At 43.8% G+C, this 13445-nt stretch overlaps 1 protein-coding gene across 1 annotated transcript; it reads left to right on the top strand.

Annotated features, from left to right (window-relative positions):
- Positions 1-970: 970 nt before the first annotated feature.
- LOC147894388 (UDP-glucuronic acid decarboxylase 4-like) lies at positions 971-4357 on the top strand. Its single transcript, XM_087385006.1, has 8 exons — positions 971-1476; positions 1531-2464; positions 2616-2758; positions 2885-2964; positions 3105-3188; positions 3308-3382; positions 3583-3675; positions 3767-4357. Exons 2-8 carry the CDS (start codon positions 1854-1856, stop codon positions 3971-3973), a joined length of 1293 nt encoding a protein of 430 aa, XP_087241132.1. The 5' UTR covers positions 971-1476; positions 1531-1853; the 3' UTR covers positions 3974-4357.
- The last annotated feature ends 9088 nt before the right edge of the window (positions 4358-13445 follow it).

A 13445-nucleotide genomic window follows, 5' to 3' on the forward strand; every position in this document is an offset into this window, starting at 1 on the left:
AGTCTGTGGATTTCAAGAGCTCTTAAGAGTGCTTCCCGGTGCCTGCTAGTGGCACTCACCTAGCCCCACTAGTGGGCTCAAATTGGGGCCCCGTGAGGAATCATGCTTGCTTAGTTATGTGCGAACGCTAGCCTACCTCAAGTTAAAATTCGGATTCTAGCCTAGCATTCCACTCGGATATCCGATTGAGATTTTGTTAGATGCCTTTGGGTACTCTCTCTTCGCTCTTTGAGATTTTGGCAAGGACAAGCTGAATCGTTTGCCGTCGGTGTAGCGCTAGACATGAAGGTTTGGCATGCGTGGATGTGATTTCACCCACTGTGTCATCTTTGAGATTTTGGCAAGGACAAGTTGAATCGTTTGCTGCCGGTGTAGCGCTAGACATGAAGGTTTGGCATGCGTGGATGTGATTTCACCCACTGTGTCATCTGCCCAACTTGGCAAGCTTCCAAGTGTTAGTGGATATGCGGATGTAAAGGTCTCAGGTTGGCGGAGAGTAAATCTCTGCCGTCTGACCAAGAGAGATGCAGAATGAGAATATGCTCGTAAACCATCCATGCACACAATTAATGTAACCATGGATTAATAGACAAACTCACAATTAATAGCCCCGCCCACGAATCAAATTTGCAAGTAACTGCCATCACAGGTGCACACAAGGAACTTAAAACCACGAGGGAAATGTTGAGAGCCCCTCCCTGAAAACCTCCACATGGGGGAAGGGGCGGGGGTGAGGTGGACGGTGGCGACCGGCCGGCGAACTGAACCGGCGAAGGGAAGTGCCCGGAAAGTGGCGAGTGGCGGGAGAACGGGAGAAGGGAAGTGCTCGGAAAGCAGCGGGAGAACGGGCGAAGGAAGTGCCCGGACAGTGGCGACCGGCCGGGCTTGGAAAGATACATGAGTGGGTAGTTCTCTGTGTTTCTCTTCTTCTTCTTCTCTTTAATATTCTCTTTAATAAAAGAGAAAAGAGATGGTGTCATGGTCTGTTTGGACACACATGCAAAACCAGCATTTTCATCACTGAGGAGCTGCCGGCAGCCTGGGATCACCAATCCAGCAACAACCCAACACTCCCACTGAGCTCTACCGCATCCAAGTTTTTCTTGTTCTGCTCACGGGGTTTTGTTACCGTGACTGCACCAGTACCCCTCTGCTTGCACTTTTTCACTGATGGAGATATGGCAGCATAGAGACAGAGAGAGCGAGAGCAGTCTGTGCTGCTTCATTCATCTTGTGCTACGGAGTGCTACGCTGGAGTCTGTGCGGTGAGAGAGAGAGAGAGAGAGAGAGAGAGAGAGAGAGAGAGAGAGGTGTATTACAAAAGCGTGCAGGTGTTTTGTAGATCGAGGACGGATCTAAGGATCAAGCGCACAGGCTAACTAAAAGGCGTTTCTTGCCATCTCAACCGAGAGAGAGAGAGAGATTCGTACCGATCAAAATCGCAAGCTTTAGACCACCATCTAAGCCGGCCACATAGTGAAGAGAGAGAGAGAGAGAGAGAGAGAGAGAGAGAGGCCACACAGTGAAGAGAGAGAGAGAGAGAGAGAGAGAGAGAGAGAGAGAGAACGAACAGAGGCAAAGGTCTCATGAGGGAGGACGGAGGTTGAAAGATATCAAGCTTGTAGTTGATCGTTCAACTACCAGTCGCCTCACTCTCCCAACTCGAACCAACCCTTCGTTCCCCCATTCCTTTTTGCAGATCCCTAATGCTGTTCGTTCCCTTTCCAATTCAATCCAACCTTTTGAATCAACCCATCTTGGTTTGATTCAAGCTTCGCCCATTAACCTGCCCATTCATTAAGCCTTCCGATTCGCAAGCTTTTCGAGAACAAGATCCTCAAAGACAGCAAGACATGTTGAAGCAAGGCAGCCTCAACAAGCGTCGCTATGAGAACCTTTTTACGGACGGGGATTACACCCCGAAACAGGGTAAACCGTGGAGTTGGTCGAAGCCTGTGCGATACTTAATGAAGGAGCAGCGAGTTGTGTTCATCTTGATAGGAATGGTAATTGCTACGACCTTCTTCATGCTTCAGCCAGGCGTTCTGATAGCAGATGGGAATCAGGGGGTGCATACGCCTAGGAATGTCGAAACGAACATGCATGACATCGCTTTAGAAAGCTCCGTTCCTAACAAGCATGTCAGTGTAACGAATCCTGGAGGCAAAATTCCTCTTGGACTCAAAAGAAAGGCTTTGAGGGTGCTGGTAACGGGCGGGGCTGGCTTCGTTGGTAGCCATCTCGTGGACAGACTGATAGAAAGAGGGGACAATGTCATCGTTTTGGACAATTTCTTCACTGGTAGAAAAGGGAACGTGAAGCATCATATGGGGAATCCACAATTTGAGCTCATTCGACACGATGTAGTGGAACCGATTCTTCTAGAGGTGGATCAAATCTATCACTTAGCGTGCCCTGCTTCACCAGTTCATTATAAACATAATCCCGTTAAGACGATCATATCCTTCTATGTCTGCTTTGTCTTGTGATCACTGACATTGATTTAATAAGACTCTGATTCATCGAGCTCAAATTGCGTTTAGCAGTAACTCGATCCTTTCCTTTCTAGAAATTTAGCCTATTCTTCAGAATTGCCTTAACATTGTGTACAAGACAAATGTCATGGGCACACTTAACATGCTGGGTCTGGCCAAGCGAGTGGGGGCACGTTTTCTCCTCACAAGTACCAGTGAGGTTTATGGGGATCCTCTCGAGCATCCACAAACAGAAGCATACTGGGGGCATGTCAATCCGATAGGTGAGCAAATCTGCATCACAGTATGAGTTTTCGAACAGGGTTTAAGCTTACTTTCTCTCAACTTTCAAGATCCTTGTGAATCTCACTTTTCCCTGGACAATGGGCTTTTATTTATAAATCATCTAGGTGTGCGGAGCTGTTACGATGAAGGGAAAAGAACAGCAGAAACTTTGACAATGGACTATCACCGAGGAGCAAATGTGGAGGTGTGATCTGCAATAGCTCTTGGTTTTGTTTTTTAATTCTCCGTTAGATCATTCACAATACTTGTATTTCTTCAGTCAGTTTCGCTCAAGGACAATAGCTTAAGGGATTACACAATTGATTACACATATTTATGAAGCAGGTTCGTATTGCCCGCATTTTCAACACCTATGGTCCAAGAATGTGCTTAGACGATGGCAGAGTTGTGAGCAATTTTGTTGCTCAGGTTGGGGGCTCTTGCATTTGTGCCAAGTTTCTGTTGGAATTGACTGGTAGTTGGGACATAGGAGGGAAGCCTCATGCACATTACTTTGTGAATTTTGCAATTGTTATTGTTGACTGCAGGCACTGCGTAAGGAACCTTTAACAGTGTATGGCGATGGTAAACAAACAAGAAGTTTTCAGTATGTTTCAGATTTGGTATGAAACTAGCCCATCCCTTCCTTGTGATTCGGGATTCCCTGAATGTTGCGCATGTATCAAGTGCTTGGTCAAATGTTTCACCATATTTGAATGCCTGTCTAGTGAGCATAATTTCGTAACTTTTGTGGATTGCCAGTGGACGTACAGTGATATGAGGTGAGAAATTTAGTTTTTAATGAGTATCTTCTACCTGGTAGGTTGAAGGTCTTATGCGGCTCATGGAGAGTGAACATACTGGCCCCTTTAATCTTGGAAATCCAGGGGAGTTCACCATGCTAGAACTCGCAGAAGTAAGTTGAATGCATGAATGTTAAAGCTTCTGTCATTCTTGTCCTTTTTCCAGGGTTGCTGAGAAATGTTAGCTGTATGTATGATTGCAAGGTGGTTAAGGAAGTAATAGACCCACACGCAAGGATCGAATTCAAGGAAAATACAGCAGATGATCCTCACATGCGGAAGCCAGACATTACAAAAGCCAAGGATATACTGCATTGGGAGCCAAAAGTTCCATTGAGGGAGGGTCTTCCTAAGATGGTGGAAGATTTTCGGCGCCGTGTACTTGAAGATCCTATGGCTTCAGAAATATGATATTCAACACCCTTGGAATTTGTTCACAAGGGACTACCAACTTGATTTGAAGGGTAAAAGACTTTTTCAGCTGTTCTTCAGTCAACTAAGGATTCCTCTCAGTCCACTATCCTCTTTTGTGTGTTCTTTTATAAGCGTTGAAGCCGTATTATACTGTAAAAATGGCCTTGTAAATTGTAACACGTCTAGGTACTGTGCAGAAGAGTTTCTGCTTAAACATCTGTAGTCAGCAACATACCACAGCTTCATTGATAATTGATGGGCAATCAGTTCATACAGACAACTGTGAAATCATCTTTAGCTCAACCTTTTGTCTACAAAGGACTAAACTTTCTTTTTGACAATGTGAGAGAGGATGTCACGGGGATTGTGTCTGTCCTTCACCTACGGTCACCTCTTGAAGGCACACATTACTTAAGACGGCCAAAGTGAGTTGTTATGTAGGCTATGCTATGCATGCCAGACTATCAAATGTGGAACTTTGTGAGTCGATTTTCATAACATGCAGATAGGTTGCATGTACGTACTGTGTGCATGTGCATGTACATGTACATTCAAATTGCATTTCTTCCACTTGCAGGGTGGCATCTTTTATACTTCTGTGTATGTCTCTTCAGATGGTTCCTGCTGCATGTTGAAAGATTTGCAATCTAATTATCAAGCATGCAAGGCTTTTCTAACACATATATTGAGCCTGTACTTTGTAATGATATTTTGTCTACAGAAAACCTTGTGGGCATGTTCGCACCATGCACTTGACCTGACTGATTTTTCTGGTTGCCAATACTGTTGCTTTGTAAAACACAATTTTACTGAATGTGGTTTTAGCCTTTTGAATGTACTCTGTTCAAACTAGAACGCATCAAATTCTTGCAAAACCAATTTTGTCAACATTCTGAATGTTCATGGCAGATATGTGAAACCATGTGTTTATGCAACACCTCTTGACTGTCTAAAGTTCTCATGGGACATGTGGCTAGGGTGTAAGGTTGTTTAAATTTATGGAATGAGACGATGTTTTTGAGGAATCTCATTATAATCAGCTGACTACACTTGCAAACCCAAGGGTGAGTTACTTTGAAGATTTCTTACTTTGGGGATTTTGGAGACTTGGTTGTATAAAAGTAGAGTGTCATTCATGGGTAGAGTCCATTTGCTAGAAGGGGAGATGAAATTTGTAAGAGGTCTAGAGGATAACAAATGCTTAAATGATTTTACCTTACCTTTCAAAAAGTTTTATTTGTAAGAAGCTAATTGTGTATGCCAATTTGACAGGATTTTTGAAACACCAAACCTGTTGCAAGTTTTTTGGTTCCATTGGCAACCCAAGTCTTTCTTATCTTTGTGTAGCTACTTTGGAGTTAACTATCATTGCACAATCCTATATTAAATCACGACATAGTGATCTCTCGTGTTTGGCATTTTCTTGGAAAATGATAATCACATCATTACATTGTTTGGATTGAATTTTACATATTCTAAGATCATGATAATTGAATGGTCAACCTGCAATTGAGAGTTCTTTTATTTTTTTGGGGCAAAAAAAGTATATATTTATCGATCAAAAGATTTTATGTGATATTTCCATCTCTCCACACATGGAGTTACAAAACTGTTCACTTACATAAAAAAGGACAACTTCTGTTTTGTAAACAGAATAGCAAGGACATAAACATCATAATTGTCAGGGAAGCAAGTGAAGAATAATTAGAGTGGTTCTTCTTTGATATCAGAGTTAAACATTTTGGCACGAGAATGGGGATCATCAACAACATTTGTAGCAGGAAATGTTGCACTCTGTGGAGTAGTGAAAGCAGGAGGTATGCTGATTCTTGGGCCATCTCTGGTGAACTCTTCCATCTCATCCTGAAGCTGGTCTAAAGAGTTGTTGAAGATCTTCATAGCTTCACTGAGTCTTTCCTGCTCCTAGACCACCAAGATACAAAAGCCATTTTTGTATGAGTATGCACTTGATTGAACTGCATATTATTTATAGATATCCAAATCAACCACAAGGCATTAGCTCTAATCAGTGTCTAGTCATCCTTATTGATTTTAATTGCATCTCCTAAAGGATTGCCTCCTAATTTAGTGGCTCTCCCATGTTTATCTGGATATATTTCCAAACTGCTCTTGATTGAGGGCATGCAACAAACAAATGAAAGATGTCTTCCTTGCCGTTACACCTTCTATAGAGCCCATCCCCTTTGCCTATTGATAGACTCCTAGCATTGGTCTAGACTCCCATGCGCAAAATGAGCCAAAGAAGAATGCAGACTTTCTCAGGGATGTTTTCCGTCAAATCTGATCTTCCATTTCTCTCTACTATCGTGAAGCTTCCATCTGCCATTCAAGACTCTATAAGGAAGAAGAGGGTGTGGGAATAGGAAGGATCTGAGTGTTCTTCTAAGGGAGAGAGACTTAAGAGTTCTTTGGTGAGGATTACTATCCATGTCTTTCATTGAGAGAAAGAGAGAGTTAAGTGGTACTTAGAAAAAGACGTGTTACTCCATAGAGAAAGAGAAATAGGAAGAGACCATCTCGGTCCTTTGAGATTGACAGAGGTCAGGGGCAGCTTCCAAGCGACTTCTCAACAACAAGGAGCTCTCTAGCCTACAGCAACACAAACCTACAAGTCGCTCCATCAACGACTTCGACAACAGCGCTTCCAATACACACGACCAGCAACTAGCAGCAAGTCGCTCCATCAACGACTTCGACAACGGCGCTTCCACTACACACGACCAGCAACTAGCAGAGCTCTTCTGCAAAAAAGAGCTCTCCAACCGGCCGATTCACAGTAGGAGACGGCCAACTACGGCCTATTCATAACCACAGACGGTCCTGACGACGACTTCAACAAGCAGCTAGTCTACCACATCGCACGTCTCAAATGGGCAGCGCCATCAAGGAAACGAGCCTCTGCATCAACGTCCCGCCGTCCGACCAGTAGATCTGCATGCAATTACGGTCTAAATGTTCAAACCTCCAGCGAACAGCAACGAGCTCTCTACAGCCAAACAGACTCATGCGGCTAGCCCCTGTAGCACCGAAGTCCATCAAAATTACTTCGACAAGCGACTGTCAACTGCTCTCCACAACGTAGCCAACACCCGGCTTCAAACGACTCTAAGCAAAGCCCTCCAACGGTTGGCTGCCGCAACGCGGCCTCTCCATCGACCAGGCTCCAGCAAGCCTTCCAACAATGACCATGGGATGACAACATCACCAAGGGCGACGCACCATAGAGCTTCCAGCAATGGCCAGCTTCCCACGACAGCTCCTCCAACCGTCACATCCAAACGAAAGACAATCGGCACCGCCATCTCCCTAAGGCCAACGACCTCCAGCTCACATGCTCCCAACTAGCTCTCGGCTTCTACACGACTAGCACCCGGCTTCTATGACCCCTATAACCCGGCAGCAACACACCTGCAAACCACCGGTGGCAGACTTTCACTGGAGCTCCATCGACGGACTAGATCTCAGCTTCTACGGTCCCTATAACCGGGCAGCAACACCCCTGCAAACGATCAGTGGTGGCAGACTATCACCGGAGCTCCATCGTGGGCTTCGATGGCATCTTCCTCGGATTTCAGCGCATTAGAAAAGATTCTGACGGAGAATCTTATCTCGTCAGGCATGTGGCCATTTTTGAATGGGGTAGGAACTCAGATGGTCTACTAGGAAAAGCAGACCACTAGCGAGATTAACATATGCTTAGAAAGGCAGAGTAATTCGGATTGAACCACCAATTGTGCTCTTATGACTACTATCATGGCCACAGAAGAGCCAGTGTACTTCGAAGATGCAACTGATAAGCCAAAATGGCAAACTGCTATGAATGAAGAAATGGAAGCTTCGTATAAAAACAACACTTGGGAATTATGTGACATTCCACCAAAAAATAAGGCCATAGTAAAGAAATGGGTTTACAAAGTGAAGTACAATCCAGATGGAAGTATTGAAAGATACAAAGCTAGACTTGTTGCAAAAGGTTTTGCATAGCAATATGGTCAAGACTATGATGAGGCTTATGCTCTAGTAGGAAAGATGGACTTCATAAGATTTTTGAAATCACTAGCGACTCAACATATGGAATGTGTACCAGCTAAATGTCAAAAATGGTTTTCTCAATGGTTACTTAGATGAGGAAGTCTACATGTAGCAACTTGCAGGTTATGTTGAACCAGGGATAGAGCATCAGGTTTGCCATCTCAAGAAAAGTCTCTACGACTTAAAGCAAGCACCCAAAAGTTGGTAGAACAGAGTTGACAAGTATTTTTTTAATTTGGGATACATGAAGTCCAATGCAGATTATACTCTCTACAAAAAAGTTCAAGGGAAGACATTACTATTACCCTTTTGTATGTAGATGACCTAATTGTGACAAGAAGTAATGATAGCTTCATCAACAAGCTGAAACAAGACTTATCTGCAGAGTTCAACATGAAAGATCTTGGACTTATGCAATACTGTCTTGGAATTGAGTTATGGAGAGACTCAAACAGCACCTTCATGAGCCAACAAAAATATGTGGATAGTCTCCTGAAGAAGTTTCATATGGCAGATTACAAGATTGCAGCCACTCCCATGAAATAGAGCTTGAAACTTATAAAAGATCCAGAAAAGCCTACAATCAATGACAGATACTATCGACAGCTCATTGGATCTATTAAATATCTGACTATCACAAGGCCAAATATTTTGTTATGCAATAAGATCACTAGCACAGTTTATGGCAAATCCAAAATAGTCTCATTGGAATGTAGCAAAAATAGTCTTGAGATAAGTTAGAGGTACAAGAACATTGAAATCGAATATAGAGGAAGTCATCCAAGGTTGCATGGATTCTGTGACAATGACTATGTAGGAGATCATGAGACTAGGAGATCCACACAAGAATATGCATTTTTTTTGGTAAAGGTGCTATATCATGGTTGTCAAACAAACAAACAATTGTTTCTTTGTCTTCAATAGAAGTAGAATATAGGGCACTCACAATAGGTGCATGTGACGCGATATGGCTCAGAAGACTATTGTCAAAAACATATTACTTTGATGAATTAAAGCCAATAACAGTATACTATGATAATCAATTGGCTCAAGCATTAGCCAAGAATCCAGTATATCACTCGAGGACAAAGCACATTGATGTCAGAGAACACTTCATCAAAGAAAGAGTGTTACTTGGTGACATCACACTACAACATTGTGACAACAAAGACAATGTTGTAGACATCTTTACTAAACCACTTGGCAAAGAGCTTTTCGAGAAGCATCGACAAGCTCTTGGTTTGATGCAGAGGAAGGACATTCCCATTACAGGGGTGTGATGGAATGTAAGCTTAGTCCTTCTTTGATTCCCTAGAATCATCATCTTAAGGGAAGGCCTACTTCATGATGTTGATCTTGAGGGAAGGTGTTGAGGATTCATCTTAACATCATGTGTAATCATATGTGCATAGCACTAACACATAGAGTGCTAAAAAGGAAAGGGTTGAAAACCCTATCCCTAAAGGGATTTGTATATATTCATCATTTTTAACTAATACTAGTGTACAGTTAGTCATTTGTGGTGTGCTCTCTAGATGTGCCCTCTCTCCTCATCTCCACTCTTCTCCTCTCCTCTCTCCATATTTGTTCAAAGGTACACTTGACTTTTATCTTGTTCTCTCTCTCTCTCTCTCTCTCTCTCTCGATCTACAGAATTTGATAAATGTAGCCCAGCTTGAGAAGGAGACCAACAAGATAATTAGAATATACCTATAGGGTACATACAATGGTTAAGAACCATTGCCTTCCTTAAAGATTGGCCTGAAATCGTCTCCACCTATCCAGTTCCTTCCTGATTCTTTCATAGAACCACTCCCATCTCTATTTCATAATAATGTCAACTCCCATGTCTGTTTCATAATGATATGCAAAATCCATCTCTATTTCATAATGATGTCAAAACACTGTGCGTGTTAACCCTGTGCAGTTTAGGACAACAACTATGAGAGCATTGTGTGTGTAGAGTAGCCAAAATCCTCTCTAGAAATGAGGATAGCCAAAATCCTCTCTAGAAAATATCCAATCATACTTGCAAAATCAGGATCTAGAGAGAGAAAGACTATCTAGAGAGAGAAAGACTAAAAGCCTACACTTTCGGAGATCCCTACACTGTGTAGAGACCCAAAAAGTCCCTCCACTTTGTGTAGAGACCCAAAAGGTCCCCCCCAAAAGTGGAGAGACCAACATGTATAAATATCTCTCAATGGAATGAAGCTCCCACTCTTTGGGGTTCAGTGTTCAAGCTCACTATTGTGTTCATGCGATTGATCTCCATTGCATCCATGCTCTCTTACACTGTTGTGTTCTAGCATGCCCTTACCCTTGCACTCTCTACCCTTGAACTCCCTCCTCCTCCTCCTTCCTCCCTCTTCCTCCCTCCTCCTCATCCTCCTCCCTCATCCTTCTCCTCCATCTCCTCCTCCTCCCTCCTCCTCTTCCCTCCTCCTCCCTCCTCCTTTTGCTCCCTCCTTCTCCTGCTGCTCCCTCCTCCTCCTCCTCCCTCCCTCTTCCTCCCTCCCTCCTCATCCTCCTCCCTCATCCTTCTCCTCCATCTCCTCCTCTTCCCTCCTCCTCCCCCTCCTCCTCCCTCCTTCTCCTTCTCCTCCCTCCTCCTCCTCCTCCCTTCTCCTCCTCCTCCCTCCTCCTCCTCCTCCTCCTCAACCCTTACCCCTTGAATCCGCGAAGGAGACTAGCTCTCCACTCCTCAACCTTGGACTCCTCCTAAACCCTACAACCCCCTCTGAACCGTGGAACTCCTAGTTAACTCTCTCAACCCTGTCCCCATTTCTAACGCTGAGATCCCCTTCTAAAGCCTCGAACTCCTGTGGAGATGAGAGCCTCCATCAATCGTTATAATCGGGGACGAGCATTTTCCGAGCGAAATCTTCCGAGCATCCGAGCGAAGGAAAAAAAAAGCTTCCAACTATGCAAAAATATGATAAAAATGGATCAGAAGAAAACATAGTTTCACTTAGAAATATGAAAAGTATTATAGGAATGCCTATTTTATACACGAATATTTATGTGAATCTTTGGGAATGGTGAGAACATAATGGGATGGCTTTTGAAGAAACCCACATGTAGAGTAGACTTTTCTATGAAAATTCCCTTATGATCCTTCTTACAACTTTTTACTTAATAGGGGGTGACATTCAAAAACCTCTCTCAACCTATCTTCATGAAAGGGTTTCTCCAAAGAAAACTCATTGAAGCAAGCCATCAAGGTAGTTTCGCCAGCGAAAGCCCTTTGAACAAGGTCTTTCAAGGTAGTTTCGCTAGCGAAACTACCTTGGACAACACTTTTAAAAGTGACATAACTTTCACATCCAATGTCCAAATATAGTCATTCAGCCACTCAAATTGATTGGAAAACCCCATTTGAGCACATCTATGGGGTTATATTTTGGAAAACCTTGCATATATAGTATTAAATATTACATGTATTTTATGAGAGTGATATATGAGCCCAAGTTAATACTTATTTACAGTAATTTAAACTTCTGTGGAAACATGTCCATAAATATCTTGTTATTAATACTATAAAAACACTTGAAAGATATTGCCATATGATATTTTTAATAAGTAATTATTTATGTATAATATTATTATATTGAGAGTGATTATGAGGGACGTTTTTTAAATGAATTATTTTTCAATACTTTTTTAAGGTAATAACAACGGTACAAAGGGATGTCTATGAATAAGAACATTTATGTTATGTAAAAATGAATGAGTGACTAGTCTGTATAATTTTATGATAAAGGGATCTAGTTCTAATGAAAATAAAAGTGTAAAAACCATGTTTCCTAAAGAAATACTATTTTTAAAATCTCTTGAAAAACACGCTCGTATAAACCTGCTCATAGGTTTTTGCTCGTAAAATGGACGCATCCGTTATAATCAAGCCCTCTTTCTCATTCACGCATGCATGAAATCTACTTTCCACGCTTTAGCCTACACCTCTCATCAGAACACGACTTGAGGACCTATGCTACACTTGTGAACACCTATGCTACGATGAGCAATGACACGACTGTAGGTGACCAACACCCTCAAAACCTGCACTTGGGTAAAACAAAGACAACATTTGGCGCCGTTGTTGGGGAGGTTAGTGCCTGAAGTGAAAGTGGAGCATGTGCTTGCATGTGTGAAGAAAGAACCCACTACGAAAAACCATTCAAGATACATCCCTCAAGGCAAAGGAGTGAAAAAATGCTTCCAAATGATGCAAAAGGATAATGTTAACATACAAAATCACATTAATACACTAAACACCCAAAATTAACCCTTAATCCCTCCACATCCTATAAAAGCAGCACCAACCCCCCTCATTTCTTTCCCCACACTTTTGCTAGCCACTTCCTTCTCCAAATTTTGTTAAGCCTTCATAATTTCCGTCTTTCTCTATTTTCCATCCTCCAATTTCCGTCCACCATTTCCACCCTCCACCACCACATTTTCCGTCACCCCCCCTTCCATCTCCATCTCCAGCTCCCATCATCTTCCTCCCCACCACCTCGACTTTTTTTGTCCATCCCCCATCTCCCCCACTCAAGGTAACCATCCTTTTTCCCTCTACCATCTCTCTACCTCTCTCTACACCCCATCTCCCCTTTTTCTCCTCCACCTCCCATTTCCTTCCCCCTCCCCACCCCCCATCTCCACCATCTCTCTACCTCTCTCTACACCCCATCTCCCCTTTTCCCCCTCCCCCTCCATCTCCCATCTCCTCCACCATCCCCCATCTCCCCCACTCAAGGTAACCATCCTTTTCCCCTCCACCATCTCTCTACCTCTCTCTACACCCCATCTCCCCTTTTTCTCCTCCACCTCCCATTTCCTTCCCTCTTCCCATCCCCCATCTCCACTATCTCTCTACCTCTCTCTACACCCCATCTCCCCTTTTCCCCCTCCCCCTCCATCTCCCATCTCTTCTACCACCCCCCATCTCCTTCGCCCCCCATCTCCATCACCCTCCACTCCACTATCTCTCTACCTCTCTCTATCCCCCACTCCCTCCACTCCACTATCTCTCTACCTCTCTCTATCCCCCACCTCCTCCACCCCCCATCTCCATCACCCTCCACTCCACCATCTCTTTACCTCTCTCTATCTCCCACTCCCTCCACTCCACTATCTCTCTACCTCTCTGTATCCCCCACCTCCTCCACCCCCATCTCCATCACCCTCCACTCCACTATCTCTCTACCTCTCTCTACACCCCATCTCCCCTTTTCCACCTCCACCCCCCTTCTCCACCTCCACCTCCCCCACCCCGTCCACCCCTACCTCCTCCACCTCCCCTTCTCCACCTACCCCCTCCACCCCCCCTTTTCCCCCCCTCCCACCCCCCCTTCACCACCTACCACCTCCACCCCCCCTTTCCCCCCCTCGACCCCCACCCACCTATCTCCAC

The sequence above is a fragment of the Dipteris shenzhenensis genome, chromosome 14 (genome assembly GCF_047967505.1).
Source record: "Dipteris shenzhenensis isolate YYH24624 ecotype China chromosome 14, Dip_SZ_1.0, whole genome shotgun sequence".
NCBI lineage: Eukaryota > Viridiplantae > Streptophyta > Polypodiopsida > Gleicheniales > Dipteridaceae > Dipteris > Dipteris shenzhenensis.